Here is an 18,094-nt window from a genome sequence, read left to right on the forward strand (position 1 = left end):
CTATTGTATGATTGTATTTATTTGAGGTACCCTGACTGGTCAAATTCACAGAGATAGAAAGTATAATGGTGATTACCAGGGATTGGGGGAGAGGGAAGAATGAGGAGTTGTTGTTTAGTGGGTGCAGAAATCTGTTTGAGATGATGAAATAGTTCCAGAGATTGATAGTGGTGATACTTGCACAACACTGAATGTATTTAATGCACTGAACTGTACACTTAAAACTGGTTAAAATGGTAAATTTTGTGTTATGTATATTTTACTACAGTAAGAACAAACAGAAAAAAATTTGATATTCATAGCAGCACTATTCCCCATAGCTGAACGATGGAAATGACCCATATATCCATCAACAAAATGGATAAACAAATTGTGGTGTATACATACAATGGAATAGTATTCAGCCATAAAAAGGAATGAAGTGCTAATACATGCTGTAACAGGATAACCCTGCAAAACATTATGCTAAGTGAAAGAAATCATACACAAAAGGCTACATATTATGATTCCATTTATATGAAATTTCCAGAATAGGTAAATCCATAGAGACAGCAGTTGCCAGGGACTTGGAGGGGGAGAAGGAGAAAATGGGGAGCAATTGCATAATGGGTATAAGATTTTATTTTGGGGTGATGAAAATGTTTGGAGATAGAGGTGGTAGTTATCCAACAATGTGAATGTGAGAAATGCCACTGATGTGTCCACTTTAAAATGCTTATTTTATTTCATGTGAATTTCACCTCAGGAAAACAAATATTTGTCTTTTTACTGATCTTGGGTTATACCTTTGGGTGGAAAGCTCTTGGGGTTTTTCTGGCCCTAAACTTTGGTATCAGTTTAATTTCTTATTTTGTTATCAAAGAAGTTAATGTAATTTTATATTATGCCTGGTCATATACCTCTGGCTTAGGGGAGAGAAATTTCCTAGAGCATATCCTTAGAAGTCTATCTTCTTCATGTGATATCTTATTCATACGTAAAAGAATTTGTATTATATTCTATATTTCCTATAAGGGCCTAAACAAATTTTTTGATTCCCAATCAAACACTGATACATGGTAATTAAACTCTTGGAATAAGAATTTCCTGAACCCAAACATTCTAAGTATGTGACTTCCACTGTCAGTAGTGGTTGAGTAACAGCCTTCCAAACCAACTCTCTTCCAGAAAATTAGTGTAAATTTCAAAAACCAGTGACCCGAAGGCCCCAGTGAACAGAAATAGGAAGATTCTGGTAATGAGTCCACATTCAGAGGAGAAAAATTGTTGGGAGTTCCCTATTTTCACTGTTTTTACCTTCAGGGCAGTTGCAGTCAGCTGTGTGCGTGGTGCTGGGGGGCAGAGAATCTGCACTCTTCCTGGCATAGGGAACCAGAGGACTGAGATCTGGGCCCGCTACAGCGGTCAGGGAGTGGGGAGTGGAGGTAATCCTGGAAAGGAAAGCACTAGAGACGGGATCCCAATTCCTGTTTGCCCACAGCTCTGGTTGATCCCTGAACATGTTCACCTTCATGAAGCAGACACAAAGCAGCAGATCAAGGAAGAAAAGTTGACCTGAGATTGGAGGTGTAACACAAGACACAGAGCTTGCAGTCCAACCCAGTTAATTGCCTGCTACAACAAAAGGAGCAACATTCATTGGAGAAAAATAAGAAAATCTGGTATTTTTATAACCTGATATTTTATGATGTACAGATGACAATCCAAAATTACCTGACATAAGAAGAACCAGAAAACTCTGGCCCATTCTCCAAAGCAGGGACTGGCTAAAAGGCCTGATAGGAAATATTTTAGGCTTTGCGGACCACAGATAGTCTCTGTAGCATAATCTATTTTTTTTAACAAACCTTCAAAAATGTGAGAAACCGTTCTTAGCTTGTAGGCCGTACAAAAACAGGGATGGAGGGGCCAGCCTCGTGGCATAGTGGCTAAGTTAGTGTGTTCTGCTTTGGCAGCCTGGGGTTTGCCATTTCGGATCATGGGTGTGGACCTAGCACTGATTATCAAGCCATGCTGTGGCAGGCATCCTACATATAAAATAGAGGAAGATGGGCACAGATGTTAGCTCAGGGCCAATCTTCCTCAAAAACAAAACCAAAAAAAAAAACCAGGGATGGATTTGGGCTGTGGGCCATAGTTTGTCAACCCCTGCTCTAAAGAAAGACCAGTCAATGGGGACCAACCTTTGAGATTTCTTAGATGATCAGATTCAGAAGATAAGGATTTTAAAGCATCTATATTAACTATTCTTGATGATGTAAAAGAAAATATACTTTCTATAAATAAAAAGATGATTCAAAATAAAAACAATACAAAGGACCATATGGAAATTAGAGAGCTGAAGAAATAAAATGTTTGAAAAAATTCACTGCAGAGACTTAATATCAGAATGGAGATGACAGAAAAAAGAGCCAATGAAGTTGAAGATAGATAAATAGAAATTACCTAATGTTTGAGGAGAAGAAAGAAGAAATTTTGTAAAAGAATTGAACAGAGTCTCAGGGACCTGTTAAATGATAACATCTTTTAGTGTGATCTCAGAAGGAGAGGAGAGGAAATAATTACCGAAAAATCCTCAAATTTTCTAAAAGACTTCACTTTTCTGATTCATGATTCAGGAAGACAGCTCAAGTAGGAAAATATGAAGACAGTCATGCTCACGCAAATCATAGTTAAACTCTTGAAAGCAAAAAATACAGAGCAAATCTTGAAAGGAGAAAGAAAAATGAAACCTTACATACAAGGGAACAAAGATTTAGTGAACATCTGACTTCTCGTAGGAATCTATGGAGGCCAGAGAAAGTGTAATAACATGTTTAAAGTGGTGAATGAGAAAAAAAATGTCAATAAGAATTCTGTATGCAGAAAAAATATCCTTCAAGAGTGAGGGCAAAAATGAAAACGTTTCTGGCTGAAAGACACCTAATAGAATTTGTTGCTAGCACATATGCACTACGAGAAATGCAAAAGGAAATTCTTCAGGCTGAAGAGAAATGATACTAAATGGGAACATGAATCCTCAAAACGGAGGGAAAAGCACTCAAAATGTTAAATAATTGGTCAATATAAAACCCATTTTTTTGGAATTTTTCTACTTAAATTCGTTATAATAAATATGTCTGTTTAAAACAAAAAAGAAGTCTACATTGTTTTGTGGAGTTTATAATGTATGCAGATGTAATATATATAACAAGTTAGTATTAAGGATGGGAAGGAATATGGACCTGTATAGTTGCAAGATGTCTGCATTTTATATAATGTTATATAATGCTAGTTCTAAGTGAAAAGTTTTAAGTTCTTACATGAAAAGTTAAGGATGTAGGAGCCAGCCCAGTGGCACAGCAGTTAGGTTTGCACGTTCCGCTTCCGCTGCTTTCATGCACCTTGGATCCCGGGTGCGGACCTACACACCACTTGTCAAGCCATACCGTGGCAGGCATCCCCCATATAAAGTAGAGGAAGATGGGCACGGATGTTAGCTCAGGGCCAGTCTTCCTCAGGAAAAAGAGGAGGATTGGTGGGAGATGTTAGCTCACGGTTAATCTTCCTCAAAAAAAAAAAAAAAGAGTAAGGATGTATATTTAATTTCTAGAGAAAAAAAGCAATAAAAAGCAAAAGCCAATAGAAAAACTAACATGGAACTCTAAAATTATTTAATTTAATTAAAAAGGCCAGGAAGGAAAAATAAGGAACAAAAATCAGAGGGGACAAATAGAGAACAAATAATAAAATAGTGGGCCAAAACTCAACCATGTTAACAGTTACATTAAACACTAGTGTACTAAATACTCCAGTTAAAAGAGAATGTCAGATGGATAAAAAAACAAAACCCATGATGTGATTTAAATATAGAGGCAGATTTGTTGAAAGTAGATGAATGGAAAATGATATACCATGAAATAGTAAGCATGAGAAGGCTGAAATGTCTGTATTTATACTAATTAAATTCATTTCCAGCTAAAAGTACCATCAGAGATAGAGACCTTTCTTTTTTTAAAAAATTATTTTACTGAGGTCATATTGGCTTATAACATTGTGTAAATTTCAGGTGTACATTATTATATTTCAATTTCTGTATAGACTGCATTGTGTTCACCATCAATAGTCTAGTTTTTATCTGTCACCATACATATGTGCCCCCAACCCTTTTGCTCACCCCCCACACCCGTCTCCTCTGGTAACATCTGTTCTTCTTAACTATGTGCTGTTTGTTTATCTTCCACATATAAGTGAAATCATACGGTATTTGGCTTTCTCTGTCTGACCTACTTCACCTAGCATAATACTCTCAAGATCAATCCATGTGGTCAAAATGGCACAGTTTTGTCTTTTTGTCTTTCTCCTGGCTGAGCAGTATTCCATTGTATATATATATACTACATCTTTATTGATTCATCCATTGATGGGCACTTGGGTTGCTTCCACATCTTGGCTATTGTGAATAATGCTGTGATGAACATAAGGGTGCATAAATCTCTTTGAATTATTGATTTCACATTCTTTGGATAAATACCCAGTAGTGGAATAGTTGGATCATATCGTATTTCTATTTTTAATTTTTTGAGAAATCTCCATATTGTTTTCCTCAGTGGCTGCACCAGTTTGCATTCCCACCAGCAGTGAATGAGGGTCCCCTTTTCTCCACATCCTCTCTAACATTTATTATTTCTTGTCTTGTTAATTATAGCCGTTCAGATAGGTGTGATGATATTTCATTGTGGTTTTGATTTGCATTTTCCGAATAATTAGTGACGTTGAACATCTGTTCATGTGCTTGTTGACCATCTGTATATCTTCTTTGGAAAAATGTCTGTTCATATCCTCTGCCCATTTTTTGATTGGGTTGTTTGTTTTGTTGTTGTTGAGTTGTATGAGTTCTTTACATATTTTGGAAATTAACCCCTTGTCAGATATATGATTTGCAAATATTTTGTCCCAGTTGGTGAATTGTCTTTTCATTTTGTTACTGGTTTCCTTGGCTGTGCAGAAACTTTTTAGTCTGATGTAGCCCCATTTGTTAATTTTTTCTTTTGTTTCCCTTGCCTGAGGAGACATGATATTCGAAAAGATACTGCTAAGACCGATGTTGAAGAGTGTACTGCCTATGTTTTCTTCTAGGAGTTTTATGGTTTCATGTCTTACATTCAAGTGTTTGATCCATTTAGAGTTAATTTTTGTGTGTTGTGTAAGCTAATGGTCCACTTTTATTCTTTTGCACATGACTGTCCAGTTTTCCCCCATACCATTTATTGAAGAGACTTTCCTTTCTCTATTGTATGTTCTTGGTTCCTTTGTCAAAGATTAGCTGTCCATAGATGTGTGGGTTTATTTCTGGGATCTCAGTTCTTTTCTGTTGATCTGTGTGTCTGTTTTTGTGCCAGTACTATGCTATTTTGATTACTACAACTTTGTAGTATATTTTGAATTCAGGGAGTATGGTACCTCCAACTTTGTTCTTTTTTCTCAGGATTGCTTTGGCTATTCAGGATCTTTTTCGTTCAAGATAAATTTTAGAATTTTTTGTTCTATTTCCATGAAGAATGTCATTGGGATTCTGATTGGTATTGCATTGAATCTGTAGATTCCTTTAGGTAATATGGACATTTTAACCATGTTTATTCTTCCAATCCATGAGTCTGGAATATCTTTCCATTTATTTATGTCTTCTTCAATTTCTTTCAATAGTGTCTTATAGTTTTTAGTGTATGGGTCTTTCACCTCCTTGGTTAAATTTATTCCTAGATATTTTATTCTTTTTGTTGCCATTTTAAATGGGATTGTATTCTTGATATCTCTTTGTGCTGGCTTGTTATTAGTGTATAGAAATACAACTTATTTTTGTATGGTGATTTTGTACCTTGCAATTTTACTGTATTTGTTGATTAAGAGAAACCCTTCTTAATGAGTAAAGCATTAACTTATCAAGAATACATTACAGTCATAAATATTATGTGCCTAATAACAGACTTTAAACACATGAAGGAAAAGTTGACAGAATTAGAGAGAGGCATCCATTCAGGATAAAAACACTCAACAAATGTGAAATAGAAGGGGATATCCTCAACCTGATAAACGCGTCTAGGAAAAACCTACAGCTAACATCATGCTTAATGGTGAATGACTGAAAATTTTCCCCTTAAGATAAGGAACAAGTTTAGGGTGTCTGTTCTTACCACTTTTCATCAACATTGTATTGGTGGTTTTAGCAAGGGCACTTAGGCAAGAAAAAGAAATAAAAGGTGTCCAGATTGTGAAGGAAGCAGCAAAACTATCACTTTTCACAGATGAAGTATTCTTATATATAGAAATTCCTAAGGAATCCAGTAAATAACTACCATAAGTAATAAAAGAGTTAAGCAAGGTTGCAGGATGCAAAATCAATATACGAAAATCAACTGCATTTCCAAACACTAGCAGTGAACAATCTGAAATTGAAATTAAGAAAATAATTCCATTCACAATAGCATCAAAGAGAATAAAATAGGAATAAATTTAAGGAAATGCAAGACTTGTACACTGAAAACTACAAAACAGTATTGAAAGAGACTAAAGAAGATCTAATGAAATGGAAAGACATCTCATGTTCAACACATTTCAGGGCATGTGTCAAAGATGCACATTAGCCAACTGAAAGAGCTTTTAATGGCCAAAGCTGGAAGAATTGGGCAAGAAATTGTGTTGGATTATAACTCAAGTGTGTGGTAAACATCCATGAGTCTATATTGATTTAAATTAATGATTAAATAAACAAATGGGGGAGAATGTACAAATCTCCTGAGCAGAAAATATTGAAATAATTTATGTAGATATTCAGCCCTCAAGGAGAGGGAACTAAACTCCCTCCCTACTGTTTAAGTGTGAGCTGTGCATAGTGACTTCTTTCCAAAGCATAGAGGATAGAAAGGGGGAAAAAGAATAATTTTACAGTGGAGCAACCTGACAAACACTACATTAGCCACGTGATCAAGGTCCACTTCAATAGTAAACCACGTTGAAAGTATGTACTCTTGATTTGATGTGACGAAAACGGCTCTTTAATTCTGTGGTCCTCCTCCCCAAACTCATGGCCACAGTCTAATCATGAGAGAAACATCAGGCAATTTGCAACAGAGAGACATCTAACAAAGCACTTGACCAGTAATTTTCAAAACTGCCAAGGTTATCAAAAACAAGGAAGGTCTGAAAAGCAGCAGCCAAGAGGAGCCTAAGGAGACGCGACGACTAAAAGTAATGTGGTTTTCTGTATGGGATCTGGGAAGAGAAAAAGGACTTGAGGTCAAAACTAATGAAATCTGAATAAACTATTAGACTTTAGTTAATAATAATGTATCACTATTGGTTCATTAATTATAACAAATGTACCACACTAATGTAAGATGTTAACAATAGAGGAAACTGGGTGTGGGGTATATGGAAACTTTGTATTATCTTTTCAATTTTTTTGTTAATCTAAAATTGTTCTTAAAAATAATGTTTAATATAGTTAACTGTGGATACAATGACTCTTGGGAGCATGTGTCTCCTCATTTGGGGAGAGGGTGGGATCTTTGTATAAAGGATAGTTGTATATTATTAGATGGAAACAGTTGTTTTTTAGTTCCTACAACCTTCAAAGGTATATAGAAGGGTAAATATGGAAGCTGAGTAGAAAAATGGGTGGACTGTGCTAGTTTAATGCTTCATCTTTATTTTCATTGTTTAACGCTTCATCTCCAAATCCCCTCTTCTTTGCCCTGCCTTGTGATACTGACCCTGTAAACGTCTCTGTTGCCAGCTGATGCAATGTTAGGCTTTGCCATAGAGGGTGCTGGAGGGATGCTTCAGGGTAACAGCGACAAGAAGGAACCTCACTTCCGTTTCCGCTTCCCGGCTTTCTTTCCTTTTCCCCGAGCATAGGAGTCAGCGGACTGGTGTGTGGATGGTCAATCTCATCTCAGCAGCCTGACTGACCAGTTCCAGCTTTGCACTCAGGTCCCACTCTGCCCACTCTGCCCACCCAGCAGCCACTTCTGCAGCAGCTCCAGCCTCATCCCCAGGCAAAAGACCAGCCCTAGCCTCCCGCATCTTCTGGCCGTGGTGGACCATTTCTATGCACAAGCCTTGGCCCATGCCCTCTGGCAAGGGGGTGGATGATCGACCAGCCAGATGCTGGCTCACGCTGCCTGAGGTGAGCTGGTGTTACACAGCCTCCCCTTGCACTCTCCATCTTTTCCCTTTTGACCCATTCATTCATTCATTCATTCATTTATTGATCATTTACTAGGTGCCAGGTAGTGTTCTAATAAACATTTGTGTATGAAAACCAAAAACAAAAACCAATACTTTAATCACAGGATGGCAGAGCTACAAAAGAATATGCAGGTTTGACAAGTCACTTATGCTAAAGTCAGAGCCATGAAAGGGAAAGAATGGGACCCTTGGTCCTGGAATAGGGGTATTTGTGTAAAAGTGTCCAAAATTTGAACCTCCAGACTTCCCAGGACATTCCAGGCCAGCAGAGGAGCTCTCTCCTCCTAGAGAGCAACTGCCCCTTGCCAACAACCCATGTGAGGCTGATGCTTCCCAGGTTAATGCTTTATCTCATCAGGATCTGCTTCTTTGACCTCTTATTGCCTCCACACTAGTAACTAAGATAAAGTCTCATCATAGTCTCACCAGGGAAATTCAGTTTCTGCCATGAGAGGAAACAGACTGTTCACTGAAAGACGTACAGGACCTGGGTAACATGCATTGGCGTGATCCAGGGAAAGATGTGTGGGACTGGATTTTGAGGGTGTTGGGTGGAGGGCAGTACAATAATGTAGAGTAGGAGAGAATTGGCATGGAAGTATTATCCTTCAAATCAGCATTTAACATCCTGGCAAGAATACTTAGGAATGGCACGCTGTACACATTGTTATTAAGTTTCACTATTAGGATTCTAACTTGTTTAGAAGAATTGGTCAAACCTTAGACCAGATTTGTGTGCTTTGAGTATATGGGAAGTCTTCCATCCCACAGTCTTTGTTCGTAATCAGTCATTGCACAATGGGGTTCACATTGAACAGAGTAAAAGAAAGGATGATATTTCAAGAACAATGAATGTGCCAGTTATCATCTGCAAAGTCATAAACACTATTGAAATAATCCAAATCCAGTCCTAAAACATGAGGATAATTATTGCATGCACCTTTTGGATGTATGCAAAGGGTTTGAAGTTTCTACCAAATCAATTGAATTGGTCCTTAGTAGGAGGATGTCTTAAAGCCTTGTTGATTTGGGATGGCATGTTTACTTGTTAGAGTTGAAGATGAATATTTCTGCAATGGCTTCCTATGATCTTTCAATCTTTGTATTAGAAAGATTATAATGTCTATTAATAGAATATAGTCAGGCTATTTTAAATAACTTTATTCTTAAATTTAACAAGCTCTTATTAGAAATGCTTTGGTATCAATACAATAAAAATATGCTGGTTCCCCGCCCCCCCCCCCCCCCCCATGAATTGTGTCAAGCATCTGGAAAAGATAAGCATTTATTCTCCCCAGCTTTTTTGGAATTTTTCACAAATAATGACTACTGCTTATTCACATGGCTTAATATGGGTATAATTATAATTTTTTGTTCTCAGAAAAAAGAAACAAAATATCCAGAAGAGATATTTGCAAACATTTCTTAGTCTCTTCTCCAAGGGATGTTTACATAGATGGTACAACTCTCAGATAACTTTTTTCCCAAGCTTTGCCATTCTCATTCTTAAAGCTGCAAATAAAAGAAAAAAAAATAGAGAGAGAGTTATTAAAAAAAGGCTTAATTTTCACTCTAAATGACCATTTCATAGAATGCAGGAAAGTTTGAAACATACCTCAGATGATTTTATCCAGCAATGTGAGCATTGTTTTAGTAGCACAAAAAGATAGTAGAAATAATAAGCTATGGTTAACTTTGGGCAGAAGCAGGTTCAGAACTAGAAGGAACCTATTTCTATAAATAGTAGAAAAATTAGTAGAGCAAACAAAGCATAAGTTGAGTAAATATAGGATTAGTGCACAATTTCACTATTAGCCATAGGTAAATTCCTATAGGTCAATGACTGTGTTTTGTGCGTATTTCTGAGCTATGCACTACTAAAGAAAAAAAAATAGGTATTGACACTTAAACTCTGATTCATGGTTGGGTTATATTTTAACTCATCTACTTGGTTATCCCAAGGGGTTCCATCCTTGGATATAGAATGATAAAAACAAATTTATTTATAAATGAAACAAGGTAAACCAGTAATTAATAGTTGGAGTAATTATAAAATGCCTTTGTCAAGATGTTATAAGTATATTTTCAAATGTCAAATCTATCTTTTTTTGAGCGTATTCCACTGCTAATGACATACTGGATATAGAAACCATCTCAGAAAATGTAGATTTAGAATTCGTAACACTCCTCTGATGTTCTGGTATCATGCCCTTAATATTTAGAACTTCTCAGTATAGCTGCCTCAGTCATGTCCCAGGAGCTGAGAGATGCCTTCAAGGCACTGATGATTACATTCATGTGTAATATGGCCCAAGAACCAGCCACTTAACTGATTGCACAATTTTATCTAATGAAAAAAATTAAAAAGGGAAGGCGTGTTCTCTCATTTCTTGGCCATATGTTAGTTGTTTATTAACAAATGAATGAACGTATCTCTAAGAAGCTCTTTTTCACCATGTGAGAATGAATGGGGATCCAATACTGTAATAAGACCATGATCTCTTTGATTGTCACTCTATATGAAATATTTTCATTTAACTGAAGTCCAAGAGCATTATTTCCCTTGGAAACTTAAGAGGAATGATCATTTCTACTTGCAGGACTCAGAATACTCCCTGAATTTAAGAACAACTGGTAGAGTTTCCTTTGCCCTGTATCCAGGAAGATGGTCTCTACTGTGGGAGATGTTGGATGGTGAAACCTGGGGAAAGAACTGCACTTCCACAGCAGGGGGTAAACTGAAGGTAGAAGGCAAGGTTTTATGAAGTTCCTACTCTTGGATTTTATGGACATCTACTTTGCCCATACTGAAAAAGAGAGCAAGGGCAAAGTTTATTTGAAGGGACTTTTTAAAGGTCCCTTTAGGCAGGGGCAAAGTCTTCCTCCCTACAATCACTCCTCACCTTGAGACTGAGTAAATTAGGCATACCCTGTGTGCTGAGAACATTCAGTGAAGCTCTTAAAGGACATCCTGGAGGTGCTCAGAAGTGGGACATCCTCAGGAGTGGGGTAATCCAGTCACTCACTGTCCCATTTCTTCAGGGGGAAAAAGAATTCTAGGTTGTTAAAGTCTGATATTCCTTTCTTTGGCCTATGACAAGTAAATGGTATGAGTTCCAGGTAGATGTGTGGGGCCAGAGCATGTTAGCAAAGGGAAGGCCCTTAGGTGTAGCAGCTAAAACACCTGGGCCATCAACTCTCCTTTTCACTTCTCTTTTCTGCTCTTCTCTGATCTCTACCTCCTCTCCTGATAGCAATTCAACTCAATGTAGTTTTGGCTGGTTGAACTTGGTCGAAGAGAGCTTGACTCCTTACTTTCTGTATCCCCTGGCTCCTAATAGTTGCCATAGACTGGCAGTTTTGGCACCAATAGCAGACGAATCCCCCAGAACTGAAGTTCCCCACCACTTCATCCTGAAGACTGAAAAGTGAGATCTCTAAGATGGGAGAATAGAGCTAGAAGGAGTACAAGAACAGGTTGGTGAGGATTACCAAAGAAAGCCAGCTCTCCAGTTGGTGGGCACAGTAGTGGAGTCCCTGTAAAATCTTACTGGGGTTCCTCATTGATGGAAATGCCTAGCAGTGATCTATATCTTAGAACATGACCCTGTTATAGTTACATTAGCAGATGGACATAACTTTGCCTAAATTTTTTTTGTCAGGTCTTATCCTGTTCAAAGTTTTGACTAAAAATTTTGCCTTTAGGATCTCCAAAATGCACCTTATCCCATCTTTCTTCCTCCTTCATGCTTTTTTCCAAGTTAAAAATTGTTCTTAGATAAGCCTTTGATAGCCACATTTACAATAAGAGAAAAGAGACTAACAATTCTTAACTATTATGCTTACCAGAAATATTTATATTTAGTAGGGGACCTGTATCATAAATAAAGGAATTGGCTGAAACGGTGGATTTTCAAGTTTCAATAAGCATTTTGGGAGTAGGGGGCAGGTAGGGAGAGAAGCTCAATCTACTTGGTGCTTGTGAAATGGAAGGGCATAGGCGGCTATCTATTCCACGTATATGGGTGCTCCCTGGGGCATATGTCAATATGATAGACTTATTTTTAAAACCCATTAAAAAACCTTATTGGCTGTGTAGCTGTGTAATCCATGCACTGAATTGGCAAACAGGAATGTAAAACAATATCATGATGAAAGGCAAGGAATTTGGAATATTCTGTTTATAAGATGCTTTGATTGATAGTACAGAATTTGTATTGTTACTTTGTCTGGAAAAGCTCTTCCTGTTTTCATTATTTTAGGTCAGTGGCATGATTAGTGTTGTCTGGAAACATTAGTCACTTCCTGTCTTTTTCTATGGGGTAAATGTGTTGACATGAGGAGGCGAGAAGGAATAAGGGTGTTCAGGAGCTGGCTAACATCCAAGTTCAAAAATGGGAGGCTTTATAAGGGGTAATGTCATTACTCTTGACCATGAAAAGTATACTCCTTTTTTCTAAGTCTTCTGTGTTGCTGTTTTAAAAATGAATTTAAGAGGTAAAGTTTGATCAACAAACAAAGCTCATTCTTAAAACAGAAAGGAACCTTTAGTTTTAGCAGGTTTCCATTGTAGGGACACACCATTCAACTCTGATTTAGGAAGATAATATAAACGTACACCAAGACGTTAGAAATTCTTCAGATAATTAAATTTATAATTGGCATGCCTAATTTAACTACTTAAAAGAATGGAAGAGGTCTATTTTATTGTACTATTGGTAACTCAAGATTGGGTTTATGGGTTGCAGAGGAAGAAACTTTCCTGAATTGTGCAGGTACTACTACACTTCTGTAGAATTACCAGGTTCTGTTTGCTGGATTAGCTGGGACTTAATAGCTATTGCTTTTTAATGAGCATTCTCCCATTAGTGAAATTTAAAATTACCGTCCCTTTCACACATCCAGTACCTATATGTCTGGATAATTTGACTTATGTCTTTAGCCAAGGTAAGTACAGCTATTATAACTGATTTTGTGAGATTCTTATTCTTTATAAATGATAAGTAGAGTACAATTTTCAAGTGATAACAATTAATCTAAAATTGATAAGCTATCACTTTTGTAGAAAAAAGTATCATTTTCCATTTGATGCTAAAAAAGCTAGATAGCTATAAAAATTTACAGAGAATGAGAGATGCAAATATACAGAAAATAGAAAAAATAAATTTGCTAAGTTAGAGAAGACTATGCAAAGTTAAACGTTACAGATAATGGAAGAAAAACTGATATTCTATTTTAAAATTATAAAAATTAAGGAAATAAAGTTAATAAAACTATAAAAGTATAGAGAAACAAGATATAGCTAAGTAGTAAAATATCACACTGAGAATAAAATTTGCTTCTTGTTTTTTCCTTGCAAAATTAAGGCAATTTGTTAACTTATGTAGGAAGTTTAAATCACAGAGAGGCACAAAAAAGTAGCTGGCATCAGATTCTGGTAGGAAAAGTTATGATATTGATGACCCAACATATTAGTGATCCAGATACACTCACACACAGTACTATACTGTGACCTCATTTCAGGTTACTGAGGTCAATCAATGCAATATCCAAATAAGACCATGATTTTATTTTTCCATTTTCCTTATCTTTTGAAGTGATTTATTCACTTTACTTATGGTGATAATGTCAGCATTCTTAGCATGTATTAGTCTATAAGGTGCTCCAAAGAACTGAAAGCAAGAGGATTTGTTAACAACACACAGAGAAGATTGTCACATAACTAAACAGCAGCGGCAAGCCTTATCATTTTTATTACCTGTTAAAGACGGATCCTCAGTCCCATCTCCAGCTATCTGCACATCAAGCGGAGAATGGTGGACCGGGCTGCCTAAGCTTTCTTCTTGCTCTTTCAGGGATATGGAATTTTTGTGGGGAGATTTATGGTTTGTGTTTTCATGAGGATTAACTTCCGGTCTCTTGCGAGGAAGTGGTGTTGGTTTGGCAGGCTGGTAAACCTGACTATAGGGAGCTATGGGATGGTAGGATGGTTTCTCAGCTTCTCCTTCACTCTCCTCCTCCTCATCATCAATCACAACCAGCTCAGCGTGGATGACCCCGTCATACCCCGTCAGACGCTTCTTTTCTTCTTCATTGTCTTCTGCCTGCTGATACCCCATGAAAATCATCGTCACAGGTTCTGTACCATCCATGTCAGGAGGCAGGGAACGAACGATATTATATCTAACATCTTCCTCATCCTCTTGGCAAGTAGGAGAAGAACCCTCGCGTTCTGACTTCCCAACTAGTGCTTTGCGGGGACTCAATCTTGCCTCTGGAGAGCGTGCATACTTGTCCTGCAGCACATTCGATTCTTCCCAAGGAGTCATCAGCCTCTTTTGTAGGGTGTGGGGTGTCTCCTCTGTTTGTGGAGTCATTGATCGGGGATGAGGTATTGGCCGAACAGGATTGATATGATTGAAGCTGTTGCCACTCTCCTCTGAAAATCCGTTGTCCATATTGTGTGCGGATTCATTCATATCATTTCCCAGTCCATTAACTTTAATCTTTATCCTTTCTTGAAAGTTTGGTCCAGGGGTTACCTTCTCTCTCTGTGGAGTAATAGGCCTGCAAAATGGATTGGCATATACAGGCTCGTGATACTCTGTGGGAGATTTAGAGTTTCTCTCTGAAGCTTGTCTTAAAAGTTCCTCTACCTCAACTGGTGCTAGGCCATCGGTGCCGTTGTATGCTGCACTGTGATTAGAGCTTACTGCATATACTGACTTTTGCCCGTCGTCATAAACTTTTATGCCTGTACCTTTAAAGTCATCTGATGGGAGAGGTATTGAAGACAGGACTGTACTTTCTCCAGTCTTCAAGTCTTTTTCAACCTTAATTTCCATGGCATACAAAGCTGTCAAGAGACAAATTTGATCTTTGATTTAGTTAACTTTTCCTTTTGTAAACTAGCTTGTTTCACAGTGCTTATTTTTATATTAAGTATACCCTTTGATGTTCTTTTATGTAAGATGTCTGTTTTTTAGTTTCTAACCTTATGCATTAATTACATAATGACCCACACTGTAATGACACGGGTTTTTATGTGAGGATGTATGGAATTGCTGAAAAATTGAAAAGATTGAAGAAAAGAAGCTGATGGTTTCCAAAAGTAAGGATTTTCATTAGGGAACCAAAAGCTATCCTCATTCTAATTAATAAATCCAACAAGACAGATTTACACTTTTTTCTGTCACTCAGTGAGAGGAATCAGATCTTTTCTTGAGTTAGGAAGAATATGTCGCACTATGCATTACTGTGAGTGAAAGACCCAGCACAGTATGTTTTATTAAGTTCCATCCCTGCTGCATAGGCCAGAGGTCTGTTGAAATTACAGAGGAGTTTTCACACCAGGGAGGTTGTTTCAATGTGGAACTGGGAATGCAGGGGGAGGGAGAAGGCTAGAATTGCATGCTTCTCCTCTTGCCCTATGTTTCTTTTCATTTTCACTCCCACTTTCAAGTGGAAGAAGGGCTAAAAGTAAAGCCATATGAGCTGTACTGAAACAATTGGACTAGAGACAACTGGTTGATTTTGCAGGAAGCTCAGATCTGCTTCCTGGCCCAGGTAAGATCCTTATGTCTGGAATTTTAACTGGCAGAGTAAAGGTAAAAGGATTATGGCAAAATTACAATACGGCAGTGCTTGTCTTTCTTGTGTCCTCCCACCTTCCTTTCTGAACCCATCTGAGAATATTTCCTCCCTCCTCCACAGCCCGATGGTTCTTGGCCTTCCCTAGCTAGCCAGCTAAACTGCAGACCCCCACGTACCCTTTCTATCTCCCTTCTGCACTTTCTTCTTTTCTTCAGCGTTTTTACTCCCTAACATGATATATTTTATTTACCTAATTTTTTGTCTATTTTCTCCCTTAGAATGTCAGCTCCATGAGGGCAGAGATTATTGCTGTTTCACTCACTACTGTATTCTTAGTGCAAGAACGGAGCTTGGAATATAGCATATGTTAAGTAAATACTTGTTGAATGAATGAATGAATGAATGACTGGTACCTGGAGATAGAGTGTAACTTCTCTTTCCAGTGTAAAATTCAAAGCTTCCCTCTCTGCTCCCATACAAGCCTTCATTTCTTCTAGAGGCTTTGAAGTATTAGTTCTATGAAAATCATTCCCATATGGGGGTAATAATGCCTAAACTTCCCAAGGGGAGTTTTTTCATTTTCATAAAGGATCTTAGTAACCCGAGAGAATGTCTACTGTGGGGAAGTGTTGGGAGAGATATTTTTGAGAAGGAGAGCTTTGCTTTGGAGAGCTCCTTGTCTCCTTCAGGACTTTATCTTCCTTGTCCCTATTTAGTTTACTAGGAAATAAAATAGATGGAATAAATACCGTAACCCCGTTACCCCTACCTATGCAAGTGACTCACATACCTCATGGAACTTTGTAAAATGGACCATTGCTTGACCTGAAAGTGTAGCATGTCAAAGCAAGTTGCTACTATTTGACATTGTAAAATCCGAATTTGAGAACCTACTGTTGAAGACAGATTTCCCACATACCTTTTCTATTTTGTTCATCATCCTCTATTCCTTCATTTCTTTCCTTCCTTAATCTGGAAGGTACGTAGGATTTTGGAAGGTCAGGGATATTAGCGTAGATGTCTTCAATTGACTCTGCAAAATTAATATTAATTCAAAATACATTTAGAATATATTTATAATAATGGGAAAAATTTCACTGGGCTTATCAAAAAATATCTTAGTTGGATATAGAATATACTGCTCAAAAACATACCTCCTGATGTTTCTTCTTTTTCCACCTTCACAGACTATAAGAAAAAAGAATTCTCTATGATCAATACAGTTTGAAAAGTGAATTCTAAATGTGGATATACTTTGAAGAATTACATACTATTTGTGGACTTTGAGAGGGCATCATAGTTTTAAAATTAGTTAATGCTCACCTTTATTATATCTTCTGTTGTCCTCTCAATTAATTTTAGTTTCTTTAAAATTGCCTCTTCATTGGTTGAGATTTGCAATTCAGCCTTTTCAAGATCTTGGATCTCTTTCTCAAGTCTGACAACAAAAAGGTATACTTTTTATTGCTGAAGACAGTACACATGCAGAGATCTCAACTATATCTTCCCCATACATAAACTTCCCTTGGAATATTGCATGTAAGTATCAGGATGCCTTCGAAGAACATAGCATCACATTAAACATCACATGTAGTACATAGAAGATACCTAATACCTGACTTTGATTTACCAATTTTCGATTCAAGTTTTAAAAGTTTTTTTTTTTTTTGACAAAGGGAATTCTCAGGTAAAGTATTTGAACCTTGCTTCATTCCTTGATGCACTTACTAATGTTACTTCCAAATGAAATCGAGAAACTTCTTTTATAAAGAGACTTAAGTTTAAAATTGAACTGAAAGGAATGGTCCATTTGTAGTTATTATGCAGTTCACCAATTTTTCTTACCAAGTCTCCATATACATTATTTGGAGAAAACATTATCATTATGTTTTTTCTAGCCAATCAACACTTCATAACATTATAATTATTAAACTTGATTTAATAATCATAGCTCTTTAACACTTAGAAGCTCTGCGTATCATAACATAGAAAATAACATTTTGTTTTAATTTCACAGTTTTCTAAGAGTTGTGCCATATTATTGCGAGGCGGGTGAGGAGCCGAGAAATGGACAAAATCTAGTATAGTGGCCTCAGCTGAAGCTGTTTATAGAGACTAAATTTTCTGGGAACGAAAAGGGGAACACATGGCCTGATAAAGAATAAGAGAACTTATAGGGACAAAGAGATAGGCATTTGAAATTGGACTGTTGCGAACATTCCGAGCTGGTTCCTTGACCAGTGTACAGCTGCATGTCAGATTCAAGTTAACT

At 37.2% G+C, this 18,094-nt stretch overlaps 1 protein-coding gene and 1 long non-coding RNA gene across 4 annotated transcripts in view; one reads left to right on the forward strand and one right to left on the reverse strand.

Annotated features, from left to right (window-relative positions):
* Positions 1 to 9,498: 9,498 nt before the first annotated feature.
* Positions 9,499 to 18,094, reverse strand: part of PALMD (palmdelphin) — a 46,244-nt gene continuing 37,648 nt past the window's right edge. The window contains exons 4-8 of the mRNA XM_008507485.2: positions 17,146 to 17,260; positions 16,977 to 17,010; positions 16,742 to 16,855; positions 13,988 to 15,085; positions 9,499 to 9,741 (exon numbers count right to left, since the gene is read on the reverse strand). Coding sequence (XP_008505707.2) covers positions 9,698 to 9,741; positions 13,988 to 15,085; positions 16,742 to 16,855; positions 16,977 to 17,010; positions 17,146 to 17,260 — 1,405 coding nt within the window. The 3' untranslated portion in view covers positions 9,499 to 9,697. The remainder of the gene's footprint in view (positions 9,742 to 13,987; positions 15,086 to 16,741; positions 16,856 to 16,976; positions 17,011 to 17,145; positions 17,261 to 18,094) is intronic.
* LOC103540730 (uncharacterized) overlaps positions 15,654 to 18,094 on the forward strand; it is a 147,381-nt gene continuing 144,940 nt past the window's right edge. For 2 of the 3 annotated variants that reach the window (XR_011532459.1, XR_011532460.1), the window contains exon 1: positions 15,663 to 15,795. This is a non-coding gene — a long non-coding RNA (uncharacterized lncRNA). Of the gene's footprint in view, positions 15,796 to 18,094 lie in introns of all 3 variants that reach the window. The other variant, XR_011532458.1, reaches the window with a different exon arrangement.

This window comes from Equus przewalskii, chromosome 24 (genome assembly GCF_037783145.1).
Source record: "Equus przewalskii isolate Varuska chromosome 24, EquPr2, whole genome shotgun sequence".
NCBI lineage: Eukaryota > Metazoa > Chordata > Mammalia > Perissodactyla > Equidae > Equus > Equus przewalskii.